Source organism: Zosterops lateralis (genome assembly GCF_965231275.1).
Source record: "Zosterops lateralis genome assembly, chromosome: 1".
NCBI classification, from domain to species: domain Eukaryota; kingdom Metazoa; phylum Chordata; class Aves; order Passeriformes; family Zosteropidae; genus Zosterops; species Zosterops lateralis.
Genome location: NC_139762.1, coordinates 112,769,082 through 112,784,662, shown reverse-complemented (window position 1 = coordinate 112,784,662; position 15,581 = coordinate 112,769,082). Strand labels below are relative to the sequence as shown.

The 15,581-nt window shown below is 35.6% G+C and overlaps 1 protein-coding gene across 3 annotated transcripts in view; it reads left to right on the top strand.

Moving 5' to 3' along the window:
* Positions 1–714: 714 nt before the first annotated feature.
* The window catches only part of RB1CC1 (RB1 inducible coiled-coil 1), a 54,461-nt gene continuing 39,594 nt past the window's right edge, over positions 715–15,581 (top strand). For all 3 annotated transcript variants that reach the window (XM_083862937.1, XM_083862936.1, XM_083862935.1), the window contains exons 1-4: positions 715–827; positions 2,812–2,939; positions 5,316–5,442; positions 5,707–5,877. In XM_083862937.1, coding sequence (XP_083719063.1) covers positions 2,869–2,939; positions 5,316–5,442; positions 5,707–5,877 — 369 coding nt within the window. In that variant the 5' untranslated portion in view covers positions 715–827; positions 2,812–2,868. The remainder of the gene's footprint in view (positions 828–2,811; positions 2,940–5,315; positions 5,443–5,706; positions 5,878–15,581) is intronic.

Genomic DNA, 15,581 nt, shown 5'->3' with positions numbered 1-15,581 from the left:
CTAAAAAGGTCACCTTTGCTGATCTGGCTCATTTTGGTGGTTGTAGTTTCTATTGCAGTTTAAAAAGTGGTTCTGGGAGAGGAAGCTGTTGGCAAAGATGCAGTGACAAGCAGCTGGGAGTGGTAGCATCTTCAATTTATTTAAAAAAAATATAGAAAAAATAAATATTATACATGTTTTGAAAGTAGGTGAATGGCTTAGCAAAATAGGTTACTTTTCAAGTAAGGAAGGTGATGCTGGTTCCTGGAGGAATCTGTGGGAGACAGCTGCTGGATAAGGCTGTTCATTCAACAGCAGTAGTTTGTATACCTTTTAATGCTGGATTTTCTTAGATAAATTGCACTGTTAAGACTTTCTCTATTGCTCTCAGCATCACTGTATCAACATTCTGCATTAGTTCTGAAAAATAATTTCAGTTAATGGAAATGCAAGCAGTTCTTTATGATGAACTAAATTTCCCTCCTTGTAAGTACTCAGAAGTATGAGTAACAGTTATTTTAAACAAAAATGATGGGCAGAAGTATTCAGATATGTAGCAGATCTGGGCAGACTTGTGACTGGATAGATAGCATTGTTTATTAACAAAACCCCAAACAACTACCACATAATTATTCTTCTGGCATTAACATAGACTGATTTCTTTGTTAGTTGCAATTATGATCATAAAATCGTGACATTTTAGTAGTAATTGCATTCTGAATCTTTTCTTTGCAGATCTCTGGCTTTGAACAGCCATGCTACTCTGTTGCCAAAAATCAAGTAAAGCGAGTGTGTGCAGTTACTCTCCTCTTGAATTTGAAGGCTGTAGCTCTGTATAATGCCTGAAGGTAATTCTTTCTTTGTCTGAAGTTAAAAAGTTAGAGACTCCTGATGTAAGGCAAATGCTGTCATAAATATTGTTGATCTTAATATTTCTTCTTTCTATGTTTTAGTTAGTTTAGTATTATGGTGTGGATGGGTAAATGCTTGATTAAAGTTTTGCTTTGTATCCGTCTTGGACACATTCTCTCTTAAATATTGCTTTACCTTGGGTAGTAATGTTCATATGAAAACTAGGTACTATACAAGCCTTTTACTATGCTTAGATGGAAAAGAGGGGCTTTTTTGTTGTTTTATTTTTTGGAGGTTTATTTCGCTGTATGGTCTTCGGTGCTTGCTTGAAATATTGTATAATTTAATGCTTGTTTCTAATTCTACCTGGATCACAGTCACTAATACTCTCTGGGGAAAAAAAAGGGGATGTGTATGAGACTGATGAATTCTGAAACATGGTCCAAAGAATTTATTAATAAAATAAGGAACTTTTAGCTTGTTCTTGGTGTTCAGCAGTTTTTACCTGCCTAATAACTTAATTTATAGAGTATATTGTTCTTTTTCTGATTCAAAATGAAGCTGCTGCCACTGAGTACAGTAGAGTTCAGGTGTAAGGACAACAAAACTCTCTTCAGATCAAATTATTGGACTGGTCCTTTTTCATTTTATGTGCTTCTGTTTCTGAAGCCTTTCAGAAATGAAAATGCGTGTTTTAACTAGGACTATAATTAATGCTTGGAAAGTGTGAGGATAGCTGCTGTCTTCTAAGCAAACTCTTGACTCTCTGGAATAAATATTCTGATAAAACCTTTCCCTCCTCTTCATATTAATGGCATGTTTGTTATTTTTCTCTGTGGTTTGTCAATTTTTTTATATGTGGGCAAAGAGATAAATGCAAATTCAGACTAATTTTTGAGTAATATGATTAGCTGTGTGGACCCTGTATGTGTGTCCTATCAATACTGCAAGGAAAAAGGGATGACTTGTATTACCTGTGCAGTAATTTAATCCAAAAAGTCATTTTTATAATGATATAAAAATATTGCTTAGTGGCTAAAAGTTACAGCTTAACTTTTTCTAATTCCTTCCACATAAAAATCTCAGGTCATTAGTGACTGCAGTACTTGTATTTTTGCAGCAGCTTTGGTAGTATGGTGGAAATTACTCATAAGCTTCCTAACTCCTAAGGAGAAGAGAAAAAGGCTCAGAAGTTTAAAGTATTTAAGTTATAGAATCTCAGATTAAATCTAAGTGTTTTATAAGGCAGGTTGAAGTTTTTCATACACTGGAAAAACCATGTGCATAGAGTTACTCGTCCAGGTTCTTGTCAGACACAGGACTGAAAATGTGTGTTGACCTGCACATTCTTGCTTGAATGTTTGTTATTAGTAACAAAGAAAGAAGCTACAGATTTAGCTAATGCTGATAACAGAAGAAAATGTATTTTTAAAGCTATTACTTATTGTAGAGAAATACGAAAGGGAATTTTTCCCTCTTTTTTCTTGTTTTTGCCAGGTCTTCAGTTTCTGAGGGGAAAAGTATGGATAGGGATAGCAGTGAGCAGACAGACTTAGTAGTTGTAAGTTGAGGAATTACTAAATTGTGCTGTTGTTTGTAAAATCTGGAGAAGATGTCTGGAAGTTACTGTCTGGGGCTTTAAAAAGGTGTTTCATAATTGAGAAAAGCCAGGTAGTGGTTTGGGATGATGGTTTCTGCAATTGAAAGTCATATTTTCTCTTTTTTTTCTTTTCTAATTTAGTTTCTTTTATTCTTCTCAGTGTATATTCTCGTGTGTTCTCCAAACTCTCTATATATGCACAGACTTAGCCATGTTTATGGCTAGAGGAACAGCATCTCTGTCTTTGGTAATGAACAAAGAACTGTGGAATGTGAGCACTGGTGCATTCACACACTGTATATTTAAAGAGTGTTTTTGAAAGCGTCTGTCTGTCTTTTTCATAATTCCTGTGAAACTAACACGTGACATTTTTGTTTCAGTTTCTAAATGATTTTAGCGGTGGAAGTTATAAACTTCAGAGACCCAAAGAAATCATCATGAAGCTATATGTGTTTTTGGTCAACACTGGAACTACCCTTACATTTGACACTGAACTTGCTGTACAAAAGTAAGAGAGTGAATTAATTGTGTATTGTTTGTTTTAAATTAAAAAGTATGTATACTGTTATATACTAAGTATTTGACAGATGAAGATTGGGTTTTTTAGTATGTCATTGTAGGTTTTCTGGTATTTGAGTGAATTTTGGTGGTTTTTTTTCTACCTTGTTTTTTTTCTGATTAGCATTTCCAATGCCTTGCCTATGTGTGTGATTCCATGAAAGAGTTGAGAAGTTATTTACTTTCTGGGATAGTGGCAGAGAATGACCTGCTCCTCACTGAGCACGATGTTGAAAAAACTGTCAGAATGACTTCTGATCTTTTTTTGAATAGTATTTTTATTTGTGATTTCTCTATAAAAGGCTTATTTTTTTACCATCTGTCATCATAAGGAGAGTTCTGCAGGTTGTTCTTTCTCTTGTCAGTGCACTCATTCTGAAGAAAATGTGTGCTCTGGAATGATTTTAGATTGGATGCTAAAGAACTGCCATGAAGGTTTTTGTCTCATGGCTAGATGAGTAAAAGTTGGTTTTTTGCTATGCTGTAAGGCTCCAAACTATTTTATGTGATTTTATATGTAAACCATGATCTTCTGATATGTAAACCATGAACTTCTGAATGCCCAGCTGCCTGAAGCCTGAGCACTATTAGAGGATCATTGTTAATCCCAACAAATTTACTGTTTGTGGTTTTTTTCCACTGCATACTAAAAGCATCTTGCAAATGTTAGATGCTTTTTAGAGACATTTGTATTATGCGCTTTTTCATTGTTCTCATGTGCAAGACACCTTGGGGATAGCAAAAGCCAAGCTCACCTACTCTCTTCATATTCTGTCAGTGATGAATGTGTTGCAAGTAATTAGGCAAGAAAGATTTCTACCGTGTGTTTTTTTTTTTTTTTTCTCTAATTCATTGTTTCCTTTCTCTTGAATTCTTATTTGTGATTTTCATGACTGAAAAAAGACTGTCTAGACTGTTTTTGTGTGCTCTTCTCTGAAACCAACTGTCAGTCAGGCTATTACTGAACATGAAATAGTGTTTCAGCCATTCTGTTTCTACCGGGTCATTTACAGATGTGCCCACACCCCTGTAAGCTGGCTCATACATTTAGACATTACATTTCTGAATCATGGTGAGTGAGGTGCAGTATCTAAGCTGCTGTGCCAAGCTCTTAACCATTTGTTATGGGCCCACTTTTTGCTCTTTGAGAAAGTTTTCCAACAGCTGAACCACACAAAATCAAAGACTTTTCGGCTGAACATTGTAACTGCTTATTCTGTATATCTGCATGTATAGACTTGCTCTTTCTAGTAAGACTAACTTTCTTGGGTTCTCCGCCTGCCTCCTTGTACATGGACAGGCCAAGTTCTCTTCCCAAAGACCATGGAGGTGATAGGTGAATGGTTACTGTAACACAGCTAGCAAGTACAAGCTTGTGCTCATGAGAGGTTTGTAATGAATTTATGATGTCATGATGAATCATGGTTGTTTTAAATAACAGATCTTTATGATCTTTTTCAAGTAACAGTAACACTGTTATGTTTCCTGCCAGTTATATCAAAACTATTGATGCTTACATTATTGACCTCAGACTTTGAAGCTTTTTTATACCTTTGCACAGGTGCTGTCACAGTATGTTATGTTAGCTGGGGTCAGTAATTGTATCAGATTAGTAAATTCTTGTTTACTTTGCTGTTTACAAGTGTCTTAATGACAATGTCTAGAACTATCTAAAATATGTAGTAATGTTAAGATGTCATCAGCTAGAATTAAGTGTGTGAGGCTGGTGAATGAAAACCTGAAATGGTCTACTGATATGCTGTTTCTGCGTTAAAGTCTGTGATGTTTATATTAATTTGCTGTATATATATTGATTGTTGAATATCCTGTTATTGTTAAATGCTTTATGGTACTTCATATACAGTGAATCAGTGAGAGTTTATTAGGTGGAATTGTGGTTAGGTTGTGAATAATGAAGTGTTGATAGTCTTGACATATAGGGCTTTAACAAGTCAGCTGTTTGGTCATAAAGTATAAATTCAAGGAAAACAATTATGACTTTTACAGTTGTTACTCTAAATGCTTGGTGTGGCCTAATCCAGAATTTCAGCATGCTAACAGATCTTGGAAAAAATATTGCTAGTGACTTATCGGCAATGCAGAAGCTGTTTTCTTTTAGCTGATAGCTTATTAACTGGATACCCAGAATGCCACACATCACAGCACTTATAAAACTTAGAGATATGTAATTGTGCAGAATAAAAATATTTCTTTTAAAAATGTTCTGCTTTGACACAGACAAGTCACCTGAGTCTCTTAGAGAAATACACGAAATTAGACATAAGTAATCTGATAGCATCATCTTCTCTTCCCATTTTTTTTTCAGTGTGGCTGATTTGAAACATGCAATTCAAACAAAGTATAAGATTGCCATTCAGCACCAAGTATTGGTTGTCAATGGAGGAGAGTGTATGGCACCAGACAGAAGAGTGTGTAGTTACAGTGCTGGAACAGTAAGTGCATGCTGCATTTTTAGCCTAAACTTCCATTTATAGGGGAAGAAAAAGATTGATTCCTAAGGGATTTTTAAGTATTTTCCCATAATGTGTTGTTTGCTGGATTTCTTTGATTTTAGCAACAGGTGTTTATGCATTCAGTTTCTAAATGTAGACTTTAAATTGTTGTCAAGACACGTTACCCACGAGAGGAAATAATTGATGATTCAACAGTAAATTGCCTTAACTCAGTGTTTGGTTTTGTTTCCTTTTTGAGTGTAGGACACCAACCCAATTTTTTTATTCAACAAAGAAATGATCTTGTGTGAACGTCCACCAGCTATCCCCAAAACTACATTTTCAGCAGAGAATGAGATGGAATTGAAAGTAGAAGAATCTCTTATGATGCCTGCAGTGTTTCATACAGTAGCATCACGAACACAGCTTGCTGTGGTAAGTAGATTGTTACTGGATTTGCACACCAAAGGAAAATATGTCAGAGGGAAAGCTCAATGTAAAATATGAAGTAGTTTCTTCAAAAGGCAGTACGTATAGTGTATTAGTGATGTGTACTCTTCAGAGCTTTTGTCTCAGAGTTTCAAGGTAAGTTTTGAAATCTGCTTGCTTCTTCAGCACATTCAGAGCTTCTTTCAAAACTGTAGTGTAAGACACCTTTTGGATGTGTACATTTGTAGTTTTTGCCAAATAAAAGCGATCCAGTTGCTTTGGACCATGCCTTAGTGCACTGCCTTATTTTCAGTGTCTTCAGTCTGCCTGAACCTGAAATGAGAACAGTAACTTTGGAAGCATTGTTAGCTCAAGTAGAAAATTAACACGGCAATTTTTAAAAGCATCTTTCCAAGCTTCTGTTATGTGTTTTATGTCTAACAGCTGATGAGGAATTCATAAAATTAAGCTTTTTCCCAAAATTCAGGTTTATTATTGAGTACTCTGACTTGCATATTGCATATATTTACTTGCAAATTGGTCAGAAGTCCAATTTGATTTGTTCTGTGTTGTTTTGATAGGGAAAAGTCGCTCCCTGCAACACGGTCAGTAAGATACCAAGTGTGCAGGCAGTAAAAACAAGCTGCATGCTCAAGACACTGACACATTGCCTTCAGTAGCTGGACTGATTATGTTTTCGTAAGAAAAATTGACCTCACTTTCTTAACAAATTTTACCTTTAAATGGATTAAATATTTTTCATATCTCTAAAGAATATTTAAGTTTCCAGTGGCTGGCAGCAGGAGAATAGGTATGTGGAGCACTTCGCACAAAATGAACAGTGATGTGTTTTTTGTCTTGGTTATAAAATTTCTTCATTTTAATGACAACTTTAATACAGTTGAGAAGAACATTTAGCACTTGAAGTGGCTGGGGTTTAATACTATACATTAGAATTTAGACAAAAGTGTTAAATGTTCCTTGTAGAATAGGGATTTCAGTTTCCCCCTTGGCATCCTGGCCTTTCAGGAGGGGGAAAGTTCTCCTGAATAATGTGACCTTGACATACTGTCTGATTTAAGGCAAGGATTGAGTCCAGTAAACTTTTTCTTTCTCCCTGACCTGTTGACAGAGCTGCCTTTGTAAATAGGACCTTGAGTTTTTAGGTATCTGTGAGTCATATGACTGTCATAAAGGAGAGTGGATATCAATGTGAATTCAGCTAAGGAGTAGGAGGTTTTCAGTTGTGCTCTGTGAAGAGAGGGGTGGGGTGGTTCTGGTTTTACCAGCTGAAACTGAAAGTGTTTTAAAATCATTTTTTGTAAAGTATTAAGGGGAGGTTATAAAGTAAGCAAGACTGATAGCTTCTAAATACTTAACATGATTTGATATGAAGGGAGGCTGTAGCAATTTGTACAGTGTTTGTGTTTTGTTGTGAGTAGTGGAAGTGAAAGGTGATGATCCTCAGTCTCATGTTTCTCACTGATGTTTTATCTGGTTTCTCTATGCTATGCCCTGTTTTCTCCTCTTAGGTTCTTAATTTGGCTTTCATTTTGGTAAAATTACTATACAATGATGGAACATGTTTAGTCCCTCTGAAGTAAACTATTTTTATTCCAAGGTTTTATAAAAAATACTCCTATTTAGACTTGAAAAGAATTGTTGATGCTGCCTAATCTTCCCCCTGTGCTTCTGAAGATTGCATTAATATGCAGGGCATGCAATTTTATTGCAGTGTTTATGCCTTTAAATATGTTACTTAAGTCTTTACTGGCTCATTCTGGTGGCAGGTCTATAATACTATTAATACTTAGCTACAGACTGGATATTTTATATAGAGAGAGTGATTGTGAGGTGCTTTGCAAGGGAAAAAAAAATCTTTCCATACTTGGTGTCGTCTATTAGTAGTATTGCAGGATTGGGGGGAGGAATTGTCTTTAAACATGGATCCAAGTAGAATGGAAGTGTTATTTTTACCCTGCAGATTTATTTTCAGGAAGATTATTATTTGTTCCCCACTTCTGACGGTTCTTCCCTGCTTATAAAAGGGTTATAGTGATGGTATTCGTTTTCTCATTAAAAACTTGGAAATTTATTTGAAGATTAACTAGGTAGTAATATTCTTAAATCTGATTTACCTTTAGATCCACAGTTAAATTTATCCAAGATTTTAAATGTTCTAAAGCCATAGATTCTGTGTTAGACTTCGAAAATGAATTGAGTACTTCTCTGGTGTGTCAGAGGACTGACAAATACATCACGTGTGATAGAAAATTAGTAAATAATCTGTTGTGATTTTTAGATGTACCAAGGTGCAAAAACTGTATAAAGAAGTATTGCAGTATTGTACTGAAGTAGTTTTTCATGGTGTCTTCTTGAAAAATATTGAAGAGTAATTCAGAAGAAAGTGAGGGAGAACTGGGACTGTGGTTAGAGCATTAATCTTCTCTAGGGTTCACCATAAGCCTCTTGCCTGGGAGGAAGAAGGAACGTGGGATATTAATCCTTCTTGAAATTGATTAAGATCTGGGGAGAGGTAAAAAGGTTCTGAACCTCTATGGTTGTTGTGATTGATGCACCCAAAGCCACACTGAGGGTACTGTATGGGAGAGTTCCTGGAAAATAGGCATGAAAAATCAAGCTTTGTTGTTTTTATTAATTCTGGAGAAGTGGTAGCCTGCTTTACCAGAAGAGCAGAATGGTTGTACTTGATGATGGAGAGGTTTTTGCCTGTTGTAATTTAGACCATTTTAATTAATTAAATTTGATTGATTAATATTTATTACTAATACAGGTGCTAATACATGATGACAATATAGTGTGTAGTAGAAAAATAGAGGTTACATTCTAAATTATTGCTTATGAAAAAGTCTTACCTGTTCTTGTCAACAACAGGAAGCAGTGATATTAAAAGAAGGGGAGAATATTTGATAGCTAGTTGTTTCTATTTAATCTGGTATCTGCTGGGCCCAGAGACTCTAGGATATTATCTTTAAAATCAGGCTTGATAGGAAGTTGCAAACAGACAGTGATATATGGCCTCTAATTTTTTTTCCTCTCAATAAAAGTAGTTCTGGAGTCTCCTTTAACAAGTATTTTTATGAGTCCATGCTATTAAGGCCTCTGCATAATTTTTTCTATGTCTGTAATTGACCATTGTTGACTTAAATTATGCTTTTGCTTTCTGCTTCTTTTTTTTTCCATAATCTATTAATACTACTCAGGTATAACTAGAAGTCTTATTTTAGTTCATAGTGGAGGTCTTGGCATTCTTACAGCCTGTTGCATATATATTTGTAGGATATAAATATTTGTAAAAGCAGCCATTTTCCTCCCTCATTAACACTAATTTCTCTGAGTTACATGTAGCATTTTTTTTAGATTTCATAAGTCCTAAGCCAAAATTATTCCTGTGGAGAACTTACCTTGCATTTGGTTTTCCATGGCACTGTATTTGTCATGTCAAGATACATCCATTTTCTGTTTCTTTCTGTTTTCATGATTTTGACATCTATTACAGATTTTATTAAGTTCCTGTTCACTACCCGTGATCTCATTATGTAGAATTCACAGCATGAAAATTAGGTAGCTTTAAAGAAGCTGCATCTGTTCCCTTAACTTTTCCTTTACCATTTGAACTGAAATTCTTGTCACGGGTTTTGTAATTTGCAATATGATGTCTTTATTTATGTTTTTTTAAAAAGCTCAATTTCAGAAAGTTAAATCAACTTTCTAAGCCTTTTTTCATTTTATGTCTTGGCATTCTGGTTTCTCCTGGTCTAAAAACTTCTGTTTGGGATATCTCTGCCTGAAAGGTTCCAGGTTGCCTTTTTTACAACTAGTCTGGTCTCCTGCCTTTCTTGCAGTTGAGCACTTCTTGCCTTGAGCTGCAGTATGTGGACAATAAGGTGCTGAGAAGACAAGCTGTTCTCTACAGAGCATGTTGTGAAATAGACTGTGTTGTGTCAATCTTGTGGTCTTTTAACATCACTGCTTAAAATAATTTCTGGTCGCTTTGCCTTTAGGAAAGGATTTTTTTTTTTTTTTTTAGTGGTCTAACTGAAGTTCCCATGTCATTTTTCTGAGAAGGATATTGAACTTTTTGTGGTTGGGTATGTTTCACATTTCATGGGATGCTGCTGCTGTCATGATCAAACTGTCAATTCCTGTCAGTTCTTCTTTGAGAACTGGAAATGAGGATGAGAAACTATGTGGTCATTTCATTTTGGTGCGTAAAACCGCAGCTGTAGTCATAGTACATAGTCATAGATTGTTCTCAGTTTAGTTTCAGACACTTCAGATATTTCAGCCAAGAAGTATAGTCACGCTTCCTGAAAGCCATGGATCTACTGTTTAGAGAAATGCTCTTTTCTACTAGAAAGTTGCTTTGAGACTCTCTGGAAAGAATTACTTTAAAATATTAATGCTCTTCAAGGTGTGTAGTGTGTGAAATAATTGTGTGGCCAAATTAATTTTGGCTAAATTGTTAGTCTAATAGTTAGACGTACTTCTGGCTCCTCCTGAGAAATCCAGATTTCTCTGTAACTCAGATTAGTGATCAGTCTCAGTCTTTTAAAGTCATTGAGCAGGATGAGGTAGAATGGATTTTAGTTTATCCTAAGGTATAACGGAAGATTTACTCTAAGGTAGATCTTTCTGAATGCTTCTGTAGCTTTTTTTTTTTTTTTTTTTTTAACCTTTGTAACCAAAACTTTAGATCAAGCTTTTCAGAAATTGATCAGAAGGAAAAGAATTGGGTGACTTGGAATCCAGCTAGTGGAAGTTTAACCCTTGCCTTGTACCATGGTTTGACTCCCTGACTGTAGTGGTTTATACCACTTCTCAGTATGTTTTTTGATAGTAAATTCTGTCCCTTGGCATCTTCAAACCTGCTTATAATATCAGAGAGAACTAGTGAAAGCAATATTGAAGAAAGTCATTAATCTGTGATTTACAAAATAACTTTTACTGTGCTATGCTGGTGAAATAAGTACTTTCTGAATAGGAAGTAAGTGGACTGTGTGGACAGATGTCCAAAGGATGCAGTCCCAAAAAATAACCAATATTAAAGGAGAATGGAATAATCAGCTCTCTACTGAAAGGAATTGCCATGAAATATCAGTCTCCCTTACAGTGAAGCTAACTGCTCCAATTACAGGTTTTAAAAACTGAAATCTTGAAGTGTGTCTTAATCTAGTAGGTTCACTGATGTTATAGCTGTGTATGTATGAGACGTAATGGTCTTGGTCACTAATTTTGGTAAACAAGGTAACAGTTTCTTGTTGTGAAAGCATTTATCTGCTGTTACAGTGTATGAGTTTGTGGAATTTTACTTTCAAGGATCATTTTTATTGGTCTGAGGTTGATTTATGGTGATTGAAACCTGTAAGGAGTCCCTTTTACAGGGTTTCAGACACATGGCAATAGAGGACTTTGATGACTTACTTCCTTCTACCATGGGGTTTTAGAGAATGGAAAGAACCCTCCATTTCCTGAGAACTTTGTTCTTTAGAGGTAATTCCAAAGACCACTTAAGACACAAAAGACCTTTGTCAGATTTTGCTCATTCAGATGAGCAGAATTATGACAGTAGGATGCAGAGACAGTCTTGAAATTGATCCTAAACACTTCACCAGTTAATTTCTGCTTTAGATAAAACATACTTTGTTGCTTCTACTGATTCTTGGTTGAAACCTAGAAATCAGAATTCATTATAATCAGAAGAATCACCTAAATTTAAGTTGCAATTCTCAAAGGAAGTAATTCAACTAAACACTCTGTTACAACACCTAGCCAAAGATTAAATACATTCTGGTGGCTCTGTGGATTTCATGAGAGGTTGGGCAGTGAAGATATTATTTACTCTTCAACATAACAGCACATGGGGATTAGTCTGGGGCTCAGTACTCATGTTCTGGTAGTGGTGCTCTTTTAGATCCTCATTGCAGTGGTGCAGTGAGGCTGTTGGTCTGCTAGTTCTAGGTATGCTGCTGTAGCCCAGTGGGATGAATGTAGCCCTACAAGGCAACTGAAGTTAACTTTTGTGCTCTGTGAACTGTTGGGTGTCTGCCAGTAAGACTTGAGAGCGTCTGTGAAGAGTCAATGACAAAAGCAAGCCTGTTGTTAGGCAGGCTTCATTTTCTGTGCTGGAGCTGGCAGCCTTACTGGGAAGCATTAAAACATATGTTGGATTGCAGGCCTTTCCTTCTGTGCCTGATATAATTGAGTTTTTAGACTTTAGCAGAGAGCTGCTTAATTCTTTCTTGCATAGAGCCATGCAGTTATATAAAATAAATTGATCTAGATCCTTCTAAAGTAGCCTGAGTCTCTCACAAAAATGTTGACTTTGGAGGTAGACAGCACATAGGAAAAACAGGCCACATCACCTGAAGGTTTACTTCAGAAGTGATGGCAAGATAAAAAAGGTACATTTGTGTAGCTTTTAATTTCATAACTTTAAAGAAAATAGTTAAAATTATACTTTATATAAACATGGATACTCCAAAGAAAGCAAAACAACTTTTTTGCTTTGTTTTCTTGCTGCGTGTTTTCACATTTTGAAAGCAGGATTGACTAAAACAAAACAAATAAAATACTGGTTTAACATAGTGTTCTAGTATGCACTAATATCTGCTTAGTATAGTCTAAGACTGAAAGAGTTCTGGCATGTGGACAAATAGTTACTGCGTGTGGTTTGACCTTCATTAGACGGTCCAAACATCCATCTGTTTTGAACCTCCTGAATTCAGAGTAATACTCTTTACTATTTTAATGTAATGAGCTTATTTCATGATATGGCTTAAGAAACCAGCATCAAAAGCAGTACTGTGTTTCTGTGGATTCTAATTGCATTCAGGCTCATCCATGCTGACAGAATTCTCCTGTTTGCCTCCCACTACCTAGACAGAATTTCTTTGGCACATGTGAAAAATAACTTTGAGAGGATGTTAATATGGGATGCTGTTGTAATACATTGCATGTGCCCTGAAACATGTCTGTTTGTACAATCTGATTGGTATTGCAGTCTGTTAGCGTATGGGTAACTTTGAAAACACGTTACTTGAAAGAAACTTAGCTAATAAATTTTGGTCTCAGAGTTAGCTCAGAAAAAAAATCTTTAGTCTGTGAGAGAACACAGTATGTCTCAATGCTTATGATTGAGGTGATTTATGAGCAATATTTATGATGGCTTTCATAAGGGGATTTTTATTTTAATGTCCACATCTCCTGTGTATACATGAAGAAGCTGCAGCTCATCTGACAATGAATTCCTGGTTGACTACTTCTGTGTTGGGTGTTTTTATATAATAGGGTATGGGTATGTATCTGTTTATATGAGAGATTCTGACATTTAGAATGTCCTTGTGTTACAAAGTTTGTGAAAAATTAACAAATATTAATTTGCTACCCTGGGAAGTGCTGTTCACTCTTGCTTTTCTAGGAGCCGGACTGCTGGGATAGGCGCTCCTGGTTTGTTTAAATTTGAGTAAATTGCCACAGGTTATACTCTTAGATACAGTGTGTCAGTGCTGGTTTTCAGTTGTGTAACAAGCAACCTCAATTGTGAGGTGTTTTTTTTTTTGTTTTTTTTCTTCTTGTAACTTTTTTTTTGTGTTTGAAAGTGTTTTGCTGAGGAAACAAGCTTGTTAAAACCAAAATCTTAAATTAGCAACACTTAGGTTCTGAAAGGAGTATCAAAAGTGACATATAATAAAGCTTCATAGGGCAACTCTAACTTGTAACTTTTGACTTCTATTTGTGAACACAATAAATACATCTAGCTGAAAAAGCAAACATTGCCCACTAGTTAAGAATGGCTCAGGGTGGAAAGTTTGGTCATATGAAGCCTGGTACATACTTTAATGTGTTAAACATTTGAGCTGTGCTGTGCTGAGTGAGTGTGTCCAAAGGAAAATAGAACTGGCAAAAACCTCTACTCAGGGCATTTAAAGAAACAGCTGATTCCAGTCTTTAATTTGCCTGCATTTCCTCACTTGGAGGAAATTCATAAAAAGACTTTATGTTTAGTTTTGATTTTGTAGATGGCTTACATTGTTTTAAACTGCTTGAAACCAATGTGTGTTTTTGTATGTGCTTTCACTTCTGGGACTATGGCTTGTAGTGGTTTGGAGTCGTATGGCTCCTCATTTGGAGGAAGGTTGAACTTTGAGAGAGAATAATTTTTGTGAGTTGAAAGTAAAATGTTTGTGTATGTTTCCAGGATGTACATTAGAATGCAGCAGAGACATTCAGTTACCTTTTCAGCTTCATGTGTATCTTAGGGTACAACAGCTTGTTCTTTTGGCTCTTAATTTGATAACTGAGGAAACAGTAATTCTGCTTTTTTTATATGCTGTGCAATTTGCTTTTGAATAACTTGTATACAAAGTGAATTTAAGTTAGTAAAAAAAATGTTTAAATGTTCCAGTTAATGTTGCATTAGTCAGCTTATGTACATTTAAATTGTATAGCCAAACTGGGGATAGTCTGGAGAAAACAACTTGCAGATTTCAGCATTGTCTGGATACCATTCCAATTGTGTTATTGGTTGATTTTTGACTTAGGAAGCAAGGGTTCCTACAGCAATTAAAATAGCCATTCTTTTCAAACCAGAAATCATCATTCTCGCATGTACAGGAAGCTGCCAAAGTTCAAAAAAACAATAAGAGAAATACCATCTTTGCTACAAAGTGGTAGGAATTTGTAATGACAACTTTGGATTTCATTGGAGTTGCATATATAACTATTTTGAATATTCATTGTTCATCTGCTGATGGCTTAGCTATCAATGATTTGGAGGACAGTAGAATTTTGTCATGCTGCTTGAAACAAGAGTTGAACTTCTGAAACGGGGAGGATGGTCATAACTTTCAGGTTTTGTCAATACCAATAGTGAAATATTTGTTTAAAGTGCTGTACAGTTTTGTGGTTTATTTCAGAATGTAAGTATTGTTGGTCCCTAAATTTTTTTGTGTGCATATGCACTGCTAACCATGTGTTCAGCAACGAATGCATTCTGAAATATACAGATGTGTTAGGTTTTTAACACTACTTTTTCATTGTATTTTGTATAACTTGTTTTTCCATGCATAGTTTTCTCACATGTATGATAGCACAGAAGAGTTTGTGTTCAGTCCTGGTTTAACAGCATGCTCAACCTACAAACAGTGAAAAGACCTTTTTCATGTAGGTTAGGTAGATACTAAAACCTAAAGTAAAGCTGTGTGCAGGAAGGTGTTTTCCAGTGAGACTGTGACTGGTAATGTTTTGAGCTGCAGGATTTATTGTATGACTTTTTTATTACTTTCTGATGTTTTTAGTAGGCCCTTTGAGGGGAAGAGCCTTTTTCTTAAATTCCTAAACTTAAAAAGAGTTTCTCTTCCTACTAGTTGAAACTTTGGAATTGATTATAATGGACATTGCTGTTAGTACACTTTTATTAAGATCTGGTAATTGCCATATGTGGATCTCTGTTTCAACTTTGTCAAGTGGGGTGGCAAACTCTTAAGGCCATAAAATGCCTGTGTCATCCAGTACTGGAACAGAAAAACTTCTACATTGGTTTGCAGATGGCAAGTTTCAGGGTATGTTTTAGAGTTTTGGGGACACTGTACTGCTGCTTGTCATGTTGCATCTGGTTTATTAATCAATGAAAGACTGAAATCATTTGCCATGCAGTTTCCTCGTGCATCTCTTCTTGCACCTGATCC